Source organism: Pogona vitticeps, chromosome 6 (genome assembly GCF_051106095.1).
Source record: "Pogona vitticeps strain Pit_001003342236 chromosome 6, PviZW2.1, whole genome shotgun sequence".
Classification (NCBI taxonomy): Eukaryota; Metazoa; Chordata; class Lepidosauria; order Squamata; family Agamidae; genus Pogona; species Pogona vitticeps.
In genome coordinates, this window is record NC_135788.1 from 92957969 (window position 1) to 92976407 (window position 18439).

At 39.1% G+C, this 18439-nt stretch overlaps 2 protein-coding genes across 2 annotated transcripts; both read right to left on the reverse strand.

The window, feature by feature from the left end:
- Positions 1-2069: 2069 nt before the first annotated feature.
- On the reverse strand, positions 2070-8808 carry LOC140708223 (uncharacterized). Its single transcript, XM_073003587.2, has 3 exons — positions 8585-8808; positions 5095-6026; positions 2070-3278 (listed from the first exon to the last, which is right to left on the reverse strand). The coding sequence occupies exons 2-3, from the start codon at positions 6013-6015 to the stop codon at positions 3201-3203; spliced, it is 999 nt and encodes a 332-aa protein (XP_072859688.2). The 5' UTR covers positions 6016-6026; positions 8585-8808; the 3' UTR covers positions 2070-3200.
- Positions 8563-18218, reverse strand: LOC110074844 (keratin, type I cytoskeletal 13-like). Its single transcript, XM_073004261.2, has 6 exons — positions 16175-18218; positions 13672-13754; positions 12433-12589; positions 12019-12180; positions 11009-11134; positions 8563-8808 (listed from the first exon to the last, which is right to left on the reverse strand). Exons 1-6 carry the CDS (start codon positions 16880-16882, stop codon positions 8563-8565), a joined length of 1482 nt encoding a protein of 493 aa, XP_072860362.2. The 5' UTR covers positions 16883-18218.
- Positions 18219-18439: the final 221 nt, after the last annotated feature.

The window sequence follows — 18439 nt, forward strand, 5'->3', positions numbered from 1 at the left end:
GCATCTAGTTTCCTTCATCCCCTGTCCAGCTTTGCTTTCTTCAAGTGGAAAGCAAAAGATCTGTAGAAGAAAGGTTTCTGCCTCCTGCTCCAGAATTCTTCCTCATGGGAACAGAAACCTCTCATTTGCAGGAACAGAGATTTTTACACAAAGAAAGTGATGACAGAGAGAAAAGGGGAGGGTATTTGAGTGCTAACAAGTTAGAGAGAACTCTGACTCTCTCTCTCTCTCTCTCTCTCTCTCTCTCTCTCTCTCACACACACACCGATACACACACACACACACACACACACACACACACACACACACACACACACACACACACACACACACACTTAACGGAATACAGGTACACATGCATGTATACTGAATACTTTTAGAACCAGCACTCAGCAATTTTCTTGCTTCTGTATATTATGGTTACAAGCCCTACTGGCCAGTGATCAAAGTCTGGTTGGTGAGGGGGAAAAAATCTCTTTGAAGACCAAGTTTGCTTCATGAAGAGTTAAAGTTTTATTAGAGATCCAAGCATAGTTATGTAGAGACAGAAAAGGCAGGTAATATCAGACAGGAAGGGGTTCTTTCTGTATGCCCTCCTATGCTGCAATCTTACAGATTCTTACTTGGGACAAAGTGCCTCTGAACATATTTGAGCTGACTTGTGAGGGAAAAAATAGGATTGTGCTGAATTTACCACATGCAAATAATGTTTAAATAAATTTAAATTGGAAATAAACTCTTAAATAATGTTTCCTAGTTTCAGTTGATTTGTCAACATTCAAAAATGTGCACTCAACTAATTTCATATAAGTAGATGGCGCAACATTCTCTATTAAGTATGATGCCCAAAACATTGGCATTTTAATGGGAAAGTAGGGGGGAAATCACATTTCACAAAAGTTTGAAAACTTCCAGAATTCCCCTATTAGCACAGAAAATATCATGGTGGCTAGTATTTCTGGGAGCTCTAAACCCCCCAAACTAACATTTCTAAGTTCTGTATTTTACAATGTACATAATTATCGTAATATTCATTGTAAGAGTTAACAGAGATAAATATCAAAAGTATCAAATATTTGAAATTCAAACTGTCAAGTTCCAATTCAGAAATTTTGCTGAATTTGGAACATTTGTGAAATTTCATTTCAGCCCAGAATCCATCAGCCAAAATCTTTTTGGAATTTTACTCCAGCACAAAGAAAACAACATAGACATTATTTGTTGCACACCAAGTTGCATAATTCAGTATCCAATATATAAGGTCTAGAATATTAATGTCTACAATGATTTCTTCATTTGAGGCAATTTGCTTTCAGATATTACACTGTTTGCTTTATCTTTGTGGGTATAACTAACAAGATTTTGGCTATTTTCCTAGTAGGCATTTCAGCTTCTGTTGCACAATGACTTTCAACAATATTTGAGCATAATCTGTATATGCTAATATACTTTGCACATTGGCATATACAGGTTATGATTTATGGCTTGATCTACGATACAGTGGGGTCTTGACTTGAGAACTTAATCCGTATTGGAAGGCGGTTCTCAAGTCAAAAAGTTCTCAGGTCAAATCTGTATTTCCCATAGGAATGCATTGAAAACCATTTGATCCGTATCTGCTCTTTTCCGTCCATAGAAACTAATGGGAAGCTGCTATTCTGCCTTCGACCACTAGAGGGGGATATTTTGTTTCTTTTTTTCTTAGGTCAAGAAAGGTTCAGGGACGGCAGGGAAAATACAGTCCAGGCAGTACAGTACCAGGCAGTCTGAAGACTGTCTCCCAATCCACTCTCTAAACGCTGGGAGGAGTGAGGAAGCAGACAGGCACCCTTTTCACTGGCCAACAGTTAACTGAAAGTTCACATTTTGCACTTTCCCTGCCTCCCACGTGGGTTTTTTTTTCAGTTCTTAACTCAAATCTAAGTACGTAAGTCAAGTCAATATTTTCCTATGAGAGCGGTTCTTAAGTCAAAATGTTCTTAACTCAAGCCGTTCTTAAGTCAAGACCCCACTGTACTGTTTGTTAAAATTCTAAAGCAGTATTAATTTTGAGGTTCATTTTTACTATATTTGGAATAATGTGGCAAAAAAAGGTTTAAAGTAGGAGTTTCCAAAAAGTTACCATGAGACACCACAAGAATAGCTGATTTGGGTTGCTGGTTCTCTGTTGCAGTTTGGAAACCTAGCCCAGTTTCCCACAAGCCAGTGCTTTTTTAGTGTTTGCCCTTCATATGTGTTGTACTGCAATTCCCATTGCCTCCAGAACAATTGGTATCTTAGTTGGGGATGATGGGAGTTGTCATCCAACACATCTGGCAGGCTCGTCTACGTTGTCACATCATGTGAAGCAGCCAAATCTAATTCAGTGTGGTAAAAATGTGAGGGGATGCATTTGGGATTGACCCCTTTGTTTCTGTGAATGGAAAGAAGAGATTAACTTGATAGATGGTCTTGCTTAACCCATCATTCAACCTGGAACCATTTGTTGAATGAGTGAGATGCTAGCATCCATGATGGCTCAATACTTTTGTTGTTGATGATGGCCTGTTGAAAGAAAGACACAATATCAGTCCTGCATCTTGTGTGACCAACAAATATAGAATAAAAATCAGAAATCATGCATAGCCAGAAAAAGGAATGATAATCAAGAATTTTGTTGGACTTTATAACAGTGGTCCCCAACCTTGGGCCTCCAGATGTTCTTGGACTACAGCTCCCAGAAGCCTTCACCACAACCTCTGCTGGCCAGGATTTCTGGGAGTTGGAGTCTAAGAACATCTGGAGGCCCAAGGTTGGAGACCACTGTTTTATAGTAAAGCTACTTAAGAAAAGTAGCCTTTTCATACCGCTAATTGGGAATAGAATCCATTTATTTGTAAACTAAATGGAACTGAAATGCCCACAAAACAGTGCACACATTTTGAAATGCAAATGGCTAAAAACTGAGAAGAAAATGCAGAAGCACACTTTTGTATAAGGGGAAAAACACATACATCAGGTACAATACATATATGAATGTGCGCCTTAGGAGAATTATATAAAATGTGCATGAATTTCCATGCAAAACCTACAAATTGGCATAGAGTCTTGCAAGCCATTGTAAAATGACAGGGAAATATGTAGGTAGATGTTGGAGAAACCCAATAAAAATGAGACAGGGAGCTTTCCTCATCTCTAGTCAAAAACCTTACCAGATTGCATTAAAGACTCCTCTGTCCCTTCCATTTTATTGCCTGTTTCCAATACTTCTCCCTCTGCAGGCAGAGTTTGATATTCATCTGTTTCCAGAAGAGAAACAATGAGAGGTCATAAATGCGAAGTCAAATGCTTGCATAGACAGGGTTACTTTATTATAATCCTCCAAATTCATACAACCTAATATAATTAAATGTTTTGGGCTATCCATTGTTCTTTATTCAGTAAATCTATCTGGCTGCTCTTCTTCATCTTAAAACTTCCAGAGGAACTTCCAGAGTGGTTCATGTTTTTAAAATAAGAAATATGCAATCCAATGTTATCGAAATAGCAGTATGATTGGGAATGGGAAAATCTGTCTGTTCCAATGTTTGTTGGAATTTTTTTCAGCTTCAAATCGTTTTAATCCTCAATATAGAACCTGCAAATATTGAAAAATTCCTTGAAAAATGAATCCCACCACCACCATCTGCAATTTTTTGGGGGGAGGGGGGAGGGACACATAGCAAGCTGCAATCTCTGATTCTGTTGCTTTTAATAGTGTAAGCGACTTCTTGTTGTTATGTGTTGGCAGGTCAGGACTGACTCATAGCAATCCTAATAGGGCTTTCAAGGTAAGTGAGATATTTAGGGAGTGGCATGGCTGAGTGGGGATTTGAACCCAAGCCTCCTGAGTCCAAATCCGTCCCTCTTTCTACTACACCACTCTGGGTATCTCCAGCAACTCAATTCGTGTGCAACAAGGTAGTCAGTTCTGTGGTTCCCGCAAGAGGGGATTGTATTATGTTTACCTTAGGGTTATGCACTGTTGTTAGACAAATATGTAGAAACAAACTGAATTAGGGCTATTTATTTGTTTCTGAGGTGACACAGGACAGAGTGAAGAGTCCAGAGGCATTAACGGGGCAGAGCAGCACAACCATGACATATCCAGAATTTACACCTTGCAGTTAGGAAAGAGAAATTAAAACTCAGGAAGACAAGAAAAAGTATGCTTTTGACTTCAGAAATGAACCTCCCCTGCCTTTCCTGCTGGAAGGACATGGATCGCACCATCAAAATCCTGTGGCTGCAGCACAGCTAATGGTAGATGCAGGGAATAGGAAAGGCAGGGGTAAGAAGAATAGAAATAAACAGTGTGGAGGAGAAGAGGCTGCCTGCATTTCTTTTTTAAGGTGGGATTGAAGACAACTGAAATCATTGCCCTTTTAAACTTCCTCACTCAGTCCCTTCTGGGTGACTGTATTAGTTGTCAGGTAAATACCTTTTTAATTCAAGCAGGCCTCTAGTAATTAAGGACCTCAAAGAACAATATTTTAGCTGGTGTGCTGGTTTTCACTCTTTTAAGGCAAATTAGTCTTATAATTTTAAAAAAGCGATATTAAAATATTTTAATTTTAATTGTATATTAATAACTTAATAAATCTAACATTATTTTAATGTTGTTAATGTTTCGGTTTTCTAATGTTTTTAAATGGTATTGTAAATTGCCTTGGATTTCAGGAGAAAGGTGGCATATGAATTAAATAAATATATAAATATGTAAATAAATACATTTTACCAAAAATTATTGACATCTTTTGAATTTGCCCTTTTAAATGTTACTATTTTTTCCAGAACTTTCTGGCAGCTTCTTTTGAAATTCCTTAGCCATTTGTCCAAATAGAACTCTGAAGTTCAAATGTTACAGTAAATAAAATTTCACAGAGAACTTAAAATATAGACAATGAATAGGAAATGGTTAAATTCTTGTGCCAGTGAAACTGCTAAATAGCTTCTAGAAGCAACTAAGATAATGCTCATGAAATATTCCTAATAACTGGATATTTTGTACTGAGCTCCCCTCTCAAATTTCTGTAAATGGAAAATATATAAAAGGATCTAGCAACTTCACCTTACCTTGCTCTCCATACCAACCAGAGGATCTAGACTGAGATGGAGATGATGAGCGTTGTGATTGTCTTCCTCCTCCAGTTCCACCTCCAGAACTTCCTCCTTGTAATACTCCACCAGAGGACTGTCCTCCCCTAATACTTCCTCCTGGTGAAATTCCACCTGATGAATGCCTTCTACCTGCACTTCCTCCTCCTCCAGAAACTCCTCCTTGGGAAATGGCACTTGATGATTGCCCTCCGCTACAGCCACTTCCTCCTCCAGACCTTCCTCCTTGTGAAATTCCACCATAGGATTGTCCTCCAGAATTCCCTCCTCTTCCACTAGAGCTTCCTCCTTGTGAAATTCCACCATAGGATTGTCCTCCAGAACTCCCTCCTCTTCCACTAGAGCTTCCTCCTTGTGAAATTCCACCATAGGATTGTCCTCCAGAACTCCCTCCTCTTCCACTAGAGCTTCCTCCTTGTGAAATTCCACCATATGATTGTCCTCCAGAACTCCCTCCTCTTCCACTAGAGCTTCCTCCTTGTGAAATTCCACCATAGGATTGTCCTCCAGAACTCCCTCCTCTTCCACTAGAGCTTCCTCCTTGTGAAATTCCACCATAGGATTGTCCTCCAGAACTCCCTCCTCTTCCACTAGAGCTTCCTCCTTGTGAAATTCCACCATAGGATTGTCCTCCAGAACTCCCTCCTCTTCCACTAGAGCTTCCTCCTTGTGAAATTCCACCATAGGATTGTCCTCCAGAGCTCCCTCCTCTTCCACTAGAGCTTCCTCCTTGTGAAATTCCACCATAGGATTGTCCTCCAGAACTTCTTCCACTAGAACTTCCTCCTTGTGAAACACCACCATAGGCATGCCCTCCTCTAGAACTTCCTCCACCGAGGGAATGTCCTTCCTCTTCTCTTCTTCCACCTCCTCCTTCATGTATGGTGTCCCTTTGATAAATAAGTAAATAAAAAAGGATGAAGGACATAGTTTTAGGATTAGAGAGGGAAATAGAAATGAATTGCATGCCTTTGACAGACAATCAATTTATATTTGTTTGTCTCATATTTTGGTTTTAGAACATTGTGACCTAAAATCTTTCAATCACTATGGGTGAAATCATTAGAGCTGAAATAATTGTGAGATAAGAAAAAAAGAGAGAAGAATCCCTGGAGATCAGCCAGATTCACACTTTCCCAACACCAGGGTCTTTTCCAGGGAGTCTTGAGATGGCCAAAGTATTGGAGCCTCAGCTTCAGGATCTGTCCTTCCAGTGAACACTCAGGCTTGATTTCCTTCAAAATGGATAGATTTGTTCTCTTTGCAATCCAGGGAACTCTCAAGAGTCGCCTCCAGCACCACAATTCAAAAGCATCAATTCTTTGGCAGTCAACCTTCTTTATAGTCCAGCTCTCAATTCCACGTAAGTTCACAGCTATCTTGGCTAGTAAGGTTTGCTCTATAAGTTAGTTGCCCTTAGGCCCCACAGAAAGCAATGTGAAAAGTGTGCTGATGTTGTTATTGCAAACTGTCAAGTCACATCTTAACTTGCAGTGGCTATAGTAGAGTTTTCAAGCTGTATGAGATAGTAAAGGAGTAGCTGCATTAGTGCCACCGCCAGAGAGTTTTCATGGCCAAGAGGGGATCCAATATATCACACTCGCTGAAAAGTTAACTGTAATCTAAGCCCTTTGATTTCAGTGAGACACAGTACAAGGGAAGTAATATACTTTGAAGCCAATTCAATGAGTGCATAGCTTAAAATTCCTTCACCCAGGTTTCCAATCATGATAGTCTGATAGATACATATATAGATAGATATATAGGAGGGCTTGGGTAAATAGACCCGTGTTTACAATTTTTCCCATACATATCAACTTTTAAAAAACCCTCTTTAAAAGTGCACAAACTCAAATCTGACTATCAAATGTGACCGTACGGTATGATCAAATCAGATTATCTCAGTAAGGACAGAAGTTCAAGAAATTCTCTTACTGAAGTAAGAAGTATATAGATTTTCTGGAAGGCAGAATGCGGAAGATGTTAGAATCAGTAAGCTGGAACAAGGGATATGTTTACCCTACAAGGATTAGATATGACAGTGGCCAAAATCCCATCCCTTAGTGTAGTAAGTTGCACTAGAGTAGACTCATTGAATCAGTGTGGGATTGGTGAATCAACTCCTCTTTAAGTTCCATGGATTCAAATGGGTCTACCATAGTTGTGACTTATTTAACTTATATGCAGAATACATCATGCGGAAGGCTGGACTGGAGGAATCCCAAACTGGAATTAAGATTGCCAGAAGAAATATCAACAACCTCCGATATGCAGATGATACCACTCTGATGGCAGAAAGTGAGGAGGAATTAAAGAACCTTGTAATGAGGGTGAAAGAGGAGAGTGCAAAAAACGGCCTGAAACTCAACATCAAAAAGACTAAGATCATGGCCACTGGTCCCATCACCTCCTAGGAAATTGAAGGGGAAGATATGGAGGCAGTGACAGATTTTACTTTCTTGGGCTCCATGATCACTGCAGATGGAGAAAGCAGCCACGAAATTAAAAGATGCCTGCTTCTTGGGATGAAAGTGATGACAAACCTAGACAGCATCTTAAAAAGCAGAGACATCACCTTGCCAACAAAAGTCCGAATAGTCAAAGCTATGGTTTTTCCTGTTGTGATGTATGGAAGTGAGAGCTGGACCATAAATAAAGCAGACCGCCGAAGAATTGATGACTTTGAATTGTGGTGCTGGAGGAGGCTCTTGAGAGTCCCCTGGACTGCAAGGAGAACAAACCTATCAATTCTAAAGGAAATCAACCCTGAGTGCTCACTGGAAGGACAGATCCTGAAGCTGAGGCTCCAGTACTTTGGCCATCTCATGAGAAGAGAAGACTCCTTGGAAAAGACCTTGATGTTAGGAAAGTGTGATGGCAAGAGGAGAAAGGGATGACAGAGGATGAGATGGCTGGACAGTGTCTGCGAAGGAACCAACATGAAATTGACACAACTCTGGGAGGCAGTGGAAGATAGGAGGGCCTGGCGTGCTCTGGTCCATGGGGTCACGAAGAGTCGGACACGACTAAACTACGACGATAGTTGTGACTTATGATGCTAAAGTAGACCCATTTGAATCAATTAAATTTACAGAGGAGGAATTGGTTCACCAAATGCCCACTGATTCAAACGGCATACTCTATTTTGATTAACTCTACTAAGTGACAGAGCTCTGACCACTGAGTGCCAGCATGCCCCAACAAATGCAGTTGTAGATACGGGAATTCAAGCTAAAACTTCATAACTTGCTGTTCTTATGAACCTGTTTCAAAGGTCTGGTGGAAAAGTGAATCAAAATTTTATAGAGAATGTTGGATATATTAAGTAATTTATGGAAGATTTGAGATACACATTATACCAGAACAGATTAAATACCATTTTACACCCCTTGAAGTAGCAATTAGCATATTATTGTACATGTTATACTATGTCATAATTTCTACATACGCAAGGTGATTCCCTTCCTCAAGCAACTGATGATACTGGCTGATCTCCTGTTCCAGGTGAGTCTTGATGCCAAGAAGTGTCTGGTACTCCTGGGTTTGATTCTGGATTTCTCCTTTGATACCAGCCAACTCAGTCTCCACTGGCTCTATCAGGCTTCCAAGGTGTTGTAACTGCATGTTGTACCCTCCTTCAGTGTTACTCAGATTCCTCTGCAGCAATTGAATCTGGCATTGCAAAAGAAATACAAAGCCTTCAAAAGCATTGCCGAGTATAAAAGTTATTTTAATAAACACACGTGCCTGAGCACCCATCCATACACGTGTATACACACACACACACACACACACACACACACACACACACACACACACACACACACACACACACACACACATTCAGCCGGTTTTGTTTTTTGTTTTTTAAATGTGAAGGATGAATAAAAATGGGTAAATATTTATCCCTTCGTATTCATGGGGGTGTTTTTAAGAGCAAAGCTAAACCTGGCTCTTTAGGCAGGCTTTTCCCTCTGTCATCACATACTTACTTTTGCCATCTTGAATTATATTATTACTGTTGTCTTTATTTTATTATATGGTTTTTACTTGTATGTATTGTTGTTAGCCGCCCAGAGTAGACTACGGTCTAGATGGGCAGGGTATAAATTGAATGAATGAATGAATGAATGAATGAATGAATGAATGAATGAATGAATGAATGAATAAAGAAAGAAAGAAAGAAAGAAAGAAAGAAAGAAAGAAAGAAAGAAAGAAAGAAAGAAAGAAAGAAAGAAAGAAAGAAAGAAAGAAAGAAAGAAAGAAAGACCCGAAGCATGGAGGATTCTCTGCACGAAATAGGAGGCATGTCCATGCATGTCCTTGCTTAGCTTATTATCCATGGAAAAGTGAGGAATAGCAACATTAGTCTTCTAAACACAGAAATGGTGATGAATTTGCTGAGAGTTCTTGCATTGATGAGAACGATGTTTTGCAAAAAGAAAAAAACCAAGTGCTAATTTTTGCATGGAAACTGCAATTTACAAATTGTGCAGATTATGCAAATGACCCCAAATTAGAATGATAGCTGCTTTATCTAAGAGTTTGGAGCACCGATTGGGTTGTTAGTTTCACCCTTAACAGTGTGCCAGTCCTTCTGTGCTTGCTAGGCTTATGCACACACTTTTCTTAGGGAAAGGATATAAATCATATTTTACACAAATTAGAAGATGCCAAGAAAGACGAAATCTCTTTGTCTCACTCCCAGGTGGAGGTAAGGAATCTTGCAGTGCTTTAAAATTCCTCATATTAAGATAGCCTGCACTATCAAGGATGAATTTAGGAAGTATTCTTTTCATCCCTAGATTGAAGGAAGTCCTTTTTCCCACCAATTGACATTTTACTGGACGGTGTAGGATACACGAAGGAATTCTTTTTTTTTTCTGACCAGAAAACCAGTCACTAGGTGAAACTACAGAGTCATTTGATTCAACCTCCACCCCAAAGGAATGGCATAAGAGAGCACACCTTTGGGCATAACAAAGGCATAATGCTGTTCCTTTTGCAACAACACTTTGGCAGTCTTAAATTTTCAATGGAAATAGTAATCTTAGTTTTTCTCTTTCTTTGTTGGACAGAAAAAAAATGCTTTCCTGAGTAATTCAAAGGGATTTTTCAGATATTAGGCCTTTTAAAGGAATAAAAAAGAAAGCAAAATGTATAGTAACATAATGAATAATGTATTTGTATTTATATTTAAAACTGACTAAAGGGTTAATTTTTACTTTTGGGAGCTTTGCGAAGAGTTACATAACTAATTGCTTTTACTAAGCAATTTTCCATTCAATATATTGGGACAATGTAAAGGTTAGAAATGGAGAGGTTATTAGCTAAATTCCTCATTGTCAATTGTTTTAGGCTGAGGATGAGACATCTCAATAAAGAATTTTAAAATCTTGCAAAATTTCTTTGCTTTCACCCAAGTATGATAGAAAGAACTATCTTCAACACCCTCAAGGTCTCTGAAATTTGTTTAAAATATTTCTTGTGTTCTTTCATTTTTATAAGAAATGGTCAGGTAGAGCAACCACAGAACTAGCTAACTATTAAGAAATGTTTGTGCAATTTGCGAAATGCTCAGTTTTGCGGGAGGGGGAAACCCAGTTTTGTGCAATAATAACATCTTTTGCACAAACATTGTTCTTGAGATTGCATGAACTCTACAAAAAGTCTCAGGAAATTCCTCACCCCCACACCAGCACAGGGAAGAACATTTCAATTCCTTGTCCCAGCCTACAAAGATAAGACAGACTTCAGGGTTTACATCCCTGATAAAATGGATTGTGCCAAAAAAAAAAAGATCCAGGTAATTCAAACAACTGGAATTTTGCTTGTTCATAGCTGTGACCCAGAATCAAAAGCTACCACTCACTGTGCTGAGCTGAGTCTGGAGCTCAATCTCCAGTGTCTGAAGTTCGCGAGTGAGTTCTGTCACTTGACTGCTTCCAGATCCAGTCTCTTGATTGCCTGTATTCTCTTGTTGACGAGCTTCTTCCATCTGGAAAAAGAACAAGCAGACCCTAAAATTGCAGGCTTCTGCAACTGTATACATTCAGCAGCATCTCACGACAAGCATTTCACAAACGTGATCCTAACATGCCATGCAAAACTGAAAAAAAATCTCTGGGTGAATGATCCTGGCTCTTAGTTCATTTCGCTAGTACTCAAACACTGCTACCAACATTGAGTGAGTTTCTTTCCCAAACATATTGAACAGATTTTCTCTTAAAACATTTCTGCAAGGTAGCTTGAAATTCATGGTACTTTTTGCACTGCACTGTCTGGCATATTTCTGGGTTACATCTAAGTTTGCAAAGTATTTTTCTATTTTTTTCTTAATTCCTAAAACCCAAATTTGTAACAGAGATATCTTGGAGCCGATCGGGACGTGGAAACTTTTTGTGGGACTCTGAGTCTGGTGGACTTAAGGACAGTTGAATCCTTGGCTAACGCAGAAGGCATTTTCCTTAAGCAGCCACTCTGTATGTCAAGTGCATACAAACTGTTTAAGAATTTAATTGAGCTCCCAAAGAAGTGAGAAAGTGTAGCTTGATGAAAGTATGGAACATTGTATGCTACTAATCCCTAACATCTGGTGTAACTCTGCATTTGTTAAATATAAACAATGAGTATTAAACAAGTTTATGAATGATACAGATGCAGATATTCCATTCTTGCAGCCCAAGCCCTTGGCCACTCAGTGTAGTTCCTAGTAAACAACTATTTACAGAAAGCATGTAGGAGCAGTTGGGCATCCTTTCAATACAATATTGGATGGACTAACAGTAATCTGTTGGTGCTGGTGCTGGTATTGGTGAGTGGTTGTAAATAGGGGTATGGAAATAATTTCATGCACTCACTGCATTCCCAGGATTAATTTACCTTGGCTTCATACCATTGCTCAACCTCACTCCGGTTTTTCGCAATGATCTCTTCGTATTCCTGTCTCAGTTCATTAAGTGCCTTTTGAAGATCCTGGCCAGGAGCAGCATTGACCTCAATATTGACATCTCCACTGGAATGATGTTGTGAACTCTTCATTATCTGCAGGCCCAAATGAAACACTATCAGCAAGCATGTATTGAAACCCATCTGGACAGAGATGGGAAAGTTAATGGAGAAGACTGAACAGTTTTGTTCAATGCCTATCTCAATAAATACTCGTAACATGTTGACTAATTACCCTTTTTCTATTAGTTTTTCCACTGGGTAGTTCTAGACTTGTGCGAACATTGTGGAAATGTTTAAAAGGTCTGTGATGCTCCTGACAAAGGGGTGGGGTGGAGTGATACTTACGTCATCGTGGTTCTTCCTAAGAGTTGCCAGTTCTTCCTGGAGGGACTCATATTGCATCTCCAGATCAGACTTATCTAAGGTCAGCTTATCCAGAAGAGGACGCAAGCCCTGAAGATCAGCGTCTACATTTTGGTGTAGGCCACTTTCCATCTCGTATCTAATATGCAAATGAAGAGCTTGAATAAGTTAGGACTGAACCCCAGAAATGTGCAACCTTTAATTATACATTTTGGTTGCCAGGAAACTCTTTGGCTAGTAACATAATTAGAATGTTGTCCCTTTTTTGTCCTTAGTGTTCTTTTTTAATTAGCTTTTGAAGCTGAAATCTTTCAAAATAATTCCTTAACACTTAATGAAACCCTAATTGTCTTGAACAGGGATGAGGGAATATGTTTGGGGTTCTCATGTTTTGCATTGATACGTCATAGTCACACTTTTCCAAAGTTTGTAATGCAGTAAAAATCCCTTGCAATATTTATCTATCTATTATTGTTTAGATCTGTCCAATAACAAACATTCACTCTTTAGTCACATGTTAAAATAAATGTATTAGAATAGGTGTGCCTGAAAAATGTACACACATTTTCACTAAGACTTTTAAAAAGAATTGTAAACAGATGTAGATAATGGAAGGAAATTAACTGTGTGTATTTTGACTTTACCTAGATGGTACTAGGAACAGGGATGGGAAATAGTTTTGTTGGAGTTGGGGTTCTCCACTTAAATATTCATTTTGTACCTCTTGAGACCTTTCACAAGACAACGGGCACATAACCTTGGAAATCTGCGTGGTTGTGAGTCTTGTGGCTCATTTCAGAGAAAAAAAATATGTATAAACACACAATTTTTAAAATTGCAAGTGGCTAAAAATGTACAGAACTGTTGCACAGGGTTATTACTTTTGTCCATAGAAAAAATGCACTCATTTTTTTTTTATATTTGTATAAAAATATCTATGAAAAGGTGGAGAGAAACAAAAAGTCTCAGAATTAGATATGAATAAAAGCTGAGGAAAGAATCCAGGCAGGTTTCAGAGCAATGTAACAAATTAAAACTGGGAGTTCTTCACATTCTTAATTAGAATATTCTTTGCTCATTGCTCTTTCATTTCCTCCTCGGCTCGTTCCATATAGTCACATGAAATAAGGGAAGAAAGAGGTGGAGGAGATGGTGGAGGAGAAGGGAGATCATAAAATAAGAAGAGGAGGAAGATAGAAAACCACAGTAAAATTGTTTTACTTCAACTTGAAGTCTTCAGCAGCCATTCTTGCATTATCAACATCCAGGAGTATCTTGTTGCTCTCCAACGATTCCGAAATCAGCTGCAGGATGGAAAAGGGTCAACTTGATTATGAATGCTCTAGGACTATCACAGTCCACACACATCCTCCAGCAGTATTGCTCTTTTTTAAAATAACGTGCTGCTGTTCTGCAGAAGATATCCAGTGTTTATACTGCAGGTTTATGCACACCACTGTCTGGGACCAGAAAATACAAAAAGGAGGAACCAATCGAAGCTGTTGACGTTTAAGGAGAAATGCTCTGTCTTTTTGGTGTTTCCTTTAGAAAGGTGTCAAGCTGTATCACACAAAAGAACGGCCCAAATTAAATTGATACAGAGCAGCAAACATTACCACTCCAAAATCAAGGCACATAGTCAATGGTCATGAAGTGAATCAGCTCCTGGTTTTAATCCAAACTGGCATGGACAAATGTGAGCAAATTGGCTAACTTAGAGGGCATTTGTATGGTTTCACAGCAACTTCAGGGTAGATCAAGGAGCCACTGTTCATCCCTAGAGCAGAGCAATATCATGAAAGCATTCAGAGTGTTTAAAAGATAATCATTTGAACTGAGGAAAGGGGAAATCAAAAGTAATACAACAGACCAGACTGCCAGCACCAACAGTGAAGGAAAGTGACAGCTGAATTTCTCAATAAATTTCTTAAGGATGATGACAGATGGATTTCCCCTGGAGCCTTTGACCACTGAGGAGCTAGGAAAGTCTTAGCCTGAGGTTATTGCGCAGTATATATATCCCATATAGTGTGTGTGTGTGTGCATTACTCACACACACACACACACACACACACACACACACACACACACACACACACACACACACACACACACACACACACACCAAGGGAAGGTCAGGGTAGGCTTTGTATATCTTTAATCCAAAATTTGGAGGCACTACCCAAGATATTGCAGACTGTTTTGGAAGTAGATTTCAGCACTTTGGATAGTTCCTGTTCCTTGGAAGGTTGGCCTGAAACCCAGAGCAATGCACTTCTCCAATGACATCAGAGCCAAAATTTTCCTTTGAGCATAGCGCCAAACATCAACCAAACGTTGATGTACTGCTTGTAATATGGAAAATCCCCCAAGTGCCTCTCCAAAGTAGAAGTTTATTAATACCATGCTAATAACTAACCATCTGCTACCTTTTCACAACCCAAATCTGTTCTTGAGGGGGCTGCCTTATTTCGCCTAAGCATTGGACTGGCCCTGATCATATACAAAAGTGTAGGAGCATAAATGGTCAGAGTTAAATGGTCAGCAAATAAGCAGAGTAAGATTTTCATACAAATCATCTGCTGCATTAATTGTCATTTTATTCTCCCCAATTTTCCAGACCAGCTAGAAACATTGTTTTAATTTTAATTTTGTATTTTAGTATTACTTGCTGCATCAGAATAGTCAATAACTAAATAAATAGATATATTCATGGATAATCTGTAAAGTACCTTTATGTGCCATTTTGAGTAGTGCGCTGGCACTACAAGGTTGTTGTTCTGTAGCATCAAGTTGCATCTAATTTATGGTGACCCTAGTAGAGTTTTCAAAAAATGCAAGATATTTAAGGAGCGGTTGCACCAGTGTGACCATCCAGTGAGTTTCTGTGGCCAACAGAGATTTGAATGCAGGTCCTCTGAGTCCATATTTTTCCATCGTACAACAGTGGCTTTTGACACCAGGAGGGTAGCTTATGTGCTGCTATGTATATCAATAAATAAAATGCTGCTATAGAGTCTTGGATCATTGTAGAGTAAATTGGATGCATTTTTCATTGAAATCAATAGGAAACAAATCATGAAAGATAAACTGAGTTAACATTAAATGAATTAAATCTAGCTCCAACTCATAATCTATGGGCATAAACTAGAGTTTCTGGAACTACAATTCTCCATTGACCCAGTCAAACATCTCTAGTGACTATGCTGCCATGGGAATACTGGGAGTTTTAGAGCAAAAAAGTACTTTCCAAGTTCTGGCATAAACTGTACATCACCATGTTTTACCTCCATAAAAGAGAGATTTAAAAAGAAGTCCTTGAAAGGCTCTCCACAAAAACTTCCAATTACAAAAAAATTAGGCATGGGCTATTTGTATTCGTTTCCTCGGGGATACGAATACAAATAACCCATGTCTAAGAAAAACAAATTAATTTAGATCAGTAGAATTGATGTGAGCATTGTAGGGGACGTAGCTTTTCTATCCCGTAAATGATCTGAGAGATGAGTAGGTGGGCAGATGACCATGGGGTAGTCATCAAATAATGAATTTGATGACTACTGAATTCTGAAAATCATCAAAACGGTGATTATAGTGAATACACAATGATTCACTATAATCACCATTTTGATGATTTTCAGAATGCATTTCTAGATGTCGAAAAAGACCCAAAGAGAAGTCATACTGAGAATTCTGAAACAAATAATGACAGATTGTATCTTACCTCACTGATGAGCTTGTTGATTTCCTCATAATAAGAGTTGTAATCCTTTGGTTCAGATGTCTGACTATGATTCTGGTACCACTCTTTAATTAGGGATTCAAGTTGATTATTTTCTGCTTCTAGATGTCGTACCTTTTCCAGATAAGAGGCTAAGCGGTCATTGAGATTTTGCATGGTGCTCTTTTCATTGTTAGAGAGGAATCCAGCATCATCACCACCAAAACCTCCAGTACCACCTCCTAAATTGCCACCTCCGTAGCTGCCACCATGGCCACCAAATCCTCCACCAAGCAGGCCACCTCCATGGATGCCACCATGGCCACCACCATATCCTCCCCCTTGGTGGCCGCCTCCATGGCCACCACCAAATCCTCCCCCTATGTGGCCACCACCAAATCCTCCACCAAAGCTGCCACCTCCATGGCTACCACCAAAGCTACTGCCACCACCAAATCCACCAGACATACTACGGCATCTTCCTCCTGCACAGCTGTGGCTGGATCTTCCACCACCATAACTTCCACCTGAAAAACCTTGACTGCTTCTCACAGTTGGGGTGTATCTTCTAGAGGACATTGAAGAAGATGCTCCTCTACCAATGCCACTAACACTGTGTCCACCACTTCTGCCGCCACCAATTCCACCACCACCAATATTTCCACCTTCGCTACTAGTTTGCGTCTGCTTGAAGGTATAGCTGTAACTCATGGCGACAGCTCTATGAGGAGTCAGGAATTCTGTTCCAAAATAATGCTGGGTGCAGAGGAGCTTATGGGATCACATATGCCTTTATTTCTCCACGGGGATCTTTATTTATACCTTCTACCTTGGGAGTTTCTCTATCTCATGTGGGTTTGTCCAGCTTATTTGTCAATGATAGGAATAATTTGCCAAAGGGAATGATTACTGTTTTCTTTAACAATACAGAACAACAAAGCTCATTGTTATTTTGTCTGGGGGTGTTTGTGTGAATTTGTTTATTTAAAAGACCAGCTGTATAATTTTCACCTGGGTGGTTCTGTGCTTTATTTTGATGAGTTCTATGATCTAATCTACCAAGATGTGTGGCTCTCCTGCAAGTTTGGACCTACCACTTCTAGCAGAGCCATATGATTAACATTGCAAGACAGATTGGTGAACTTTGTTATGCTTTCCTTAATGTTGACAGGAAGAAATAAAATTGCATGTATCCTGATTTAACCAGACATGTGGCCTTTTACCTACAAACAGCCTCTGGAGAGGACTCTGAATATTGAGGACTCAGGAGACATAAATTTGTATGCGGACTACTGTACAATGTGCCATGGGATACATGCCAGATAGGGAGGGGACATAATTTGTTCACTTCACATTTTGATGCAAATTAATCTTATTCTAATTTTCATATTTGAACCAATACCCAAGCAAAAACATATTGTTTGGAAGTCACACTTCTTGCAATATTCTCCAATAAAGAGGGCAGAGAAGAGAGGAGAGGAGAGAGAGGCGGGGGGAGAGAGAGAGGAGTAATGTTGAAGTATATTTAAAAGATGTTAGATTAGGGAACTTGGGCAAAGTTGTATTTACAAGGAATGTATTAAGGGAAATATATATGAAAATATCTATGAATGTTCATACATACTTCCACAGAGAACAGAACACAGTGAACTTCAGACTGGAGGAAAAAGTATGGGAAAAAACAGATTTCATGCAAAGAAAATATTTGCTTTTATGTTCTGTGGGATCCTATACTTCTTTGAAATGAGCCATAGTAATGCAAAAGAAATTGGCTTTATCTTTTTGCTTTGGATGAATCTATCCATTTCATGCCATACAATAGTATTAGTTTTAAAAGCATGCTTATCTTTTGGTTTCACATCATTCAGAAGGAACCACAAACAGCAGGTTTCTTTTCTTCCTTTATCTTTTTTTGCAGTATGCATGTCTAAATGAGCTTATCTTTGAAAAATGCACAAAAACAGGCGTTGGCCAACAATGCATATATAAGAAAAATGCATACAAAGTGTACACCTTAGGAAACATGCCTTTCAAAAATGAACACAATTTCCCCTGGGTTCAGAAAACTACCTGCAGAATTGAAAGGTGGTATGAAAAAAGGGATGAGAAGAAAATATAGATGGGATGCAAAGAAATCCAGCAAACCAAGACTGAGAGATTTCATATTCTTAATCATCAGAAGTACCTCAATGAGAAAATTAGTACAGTGGACCCTCTGCTTATGGAATTAGTCCGTATTGGAACAGGGGCTGCAGATCAAAAAGTCTG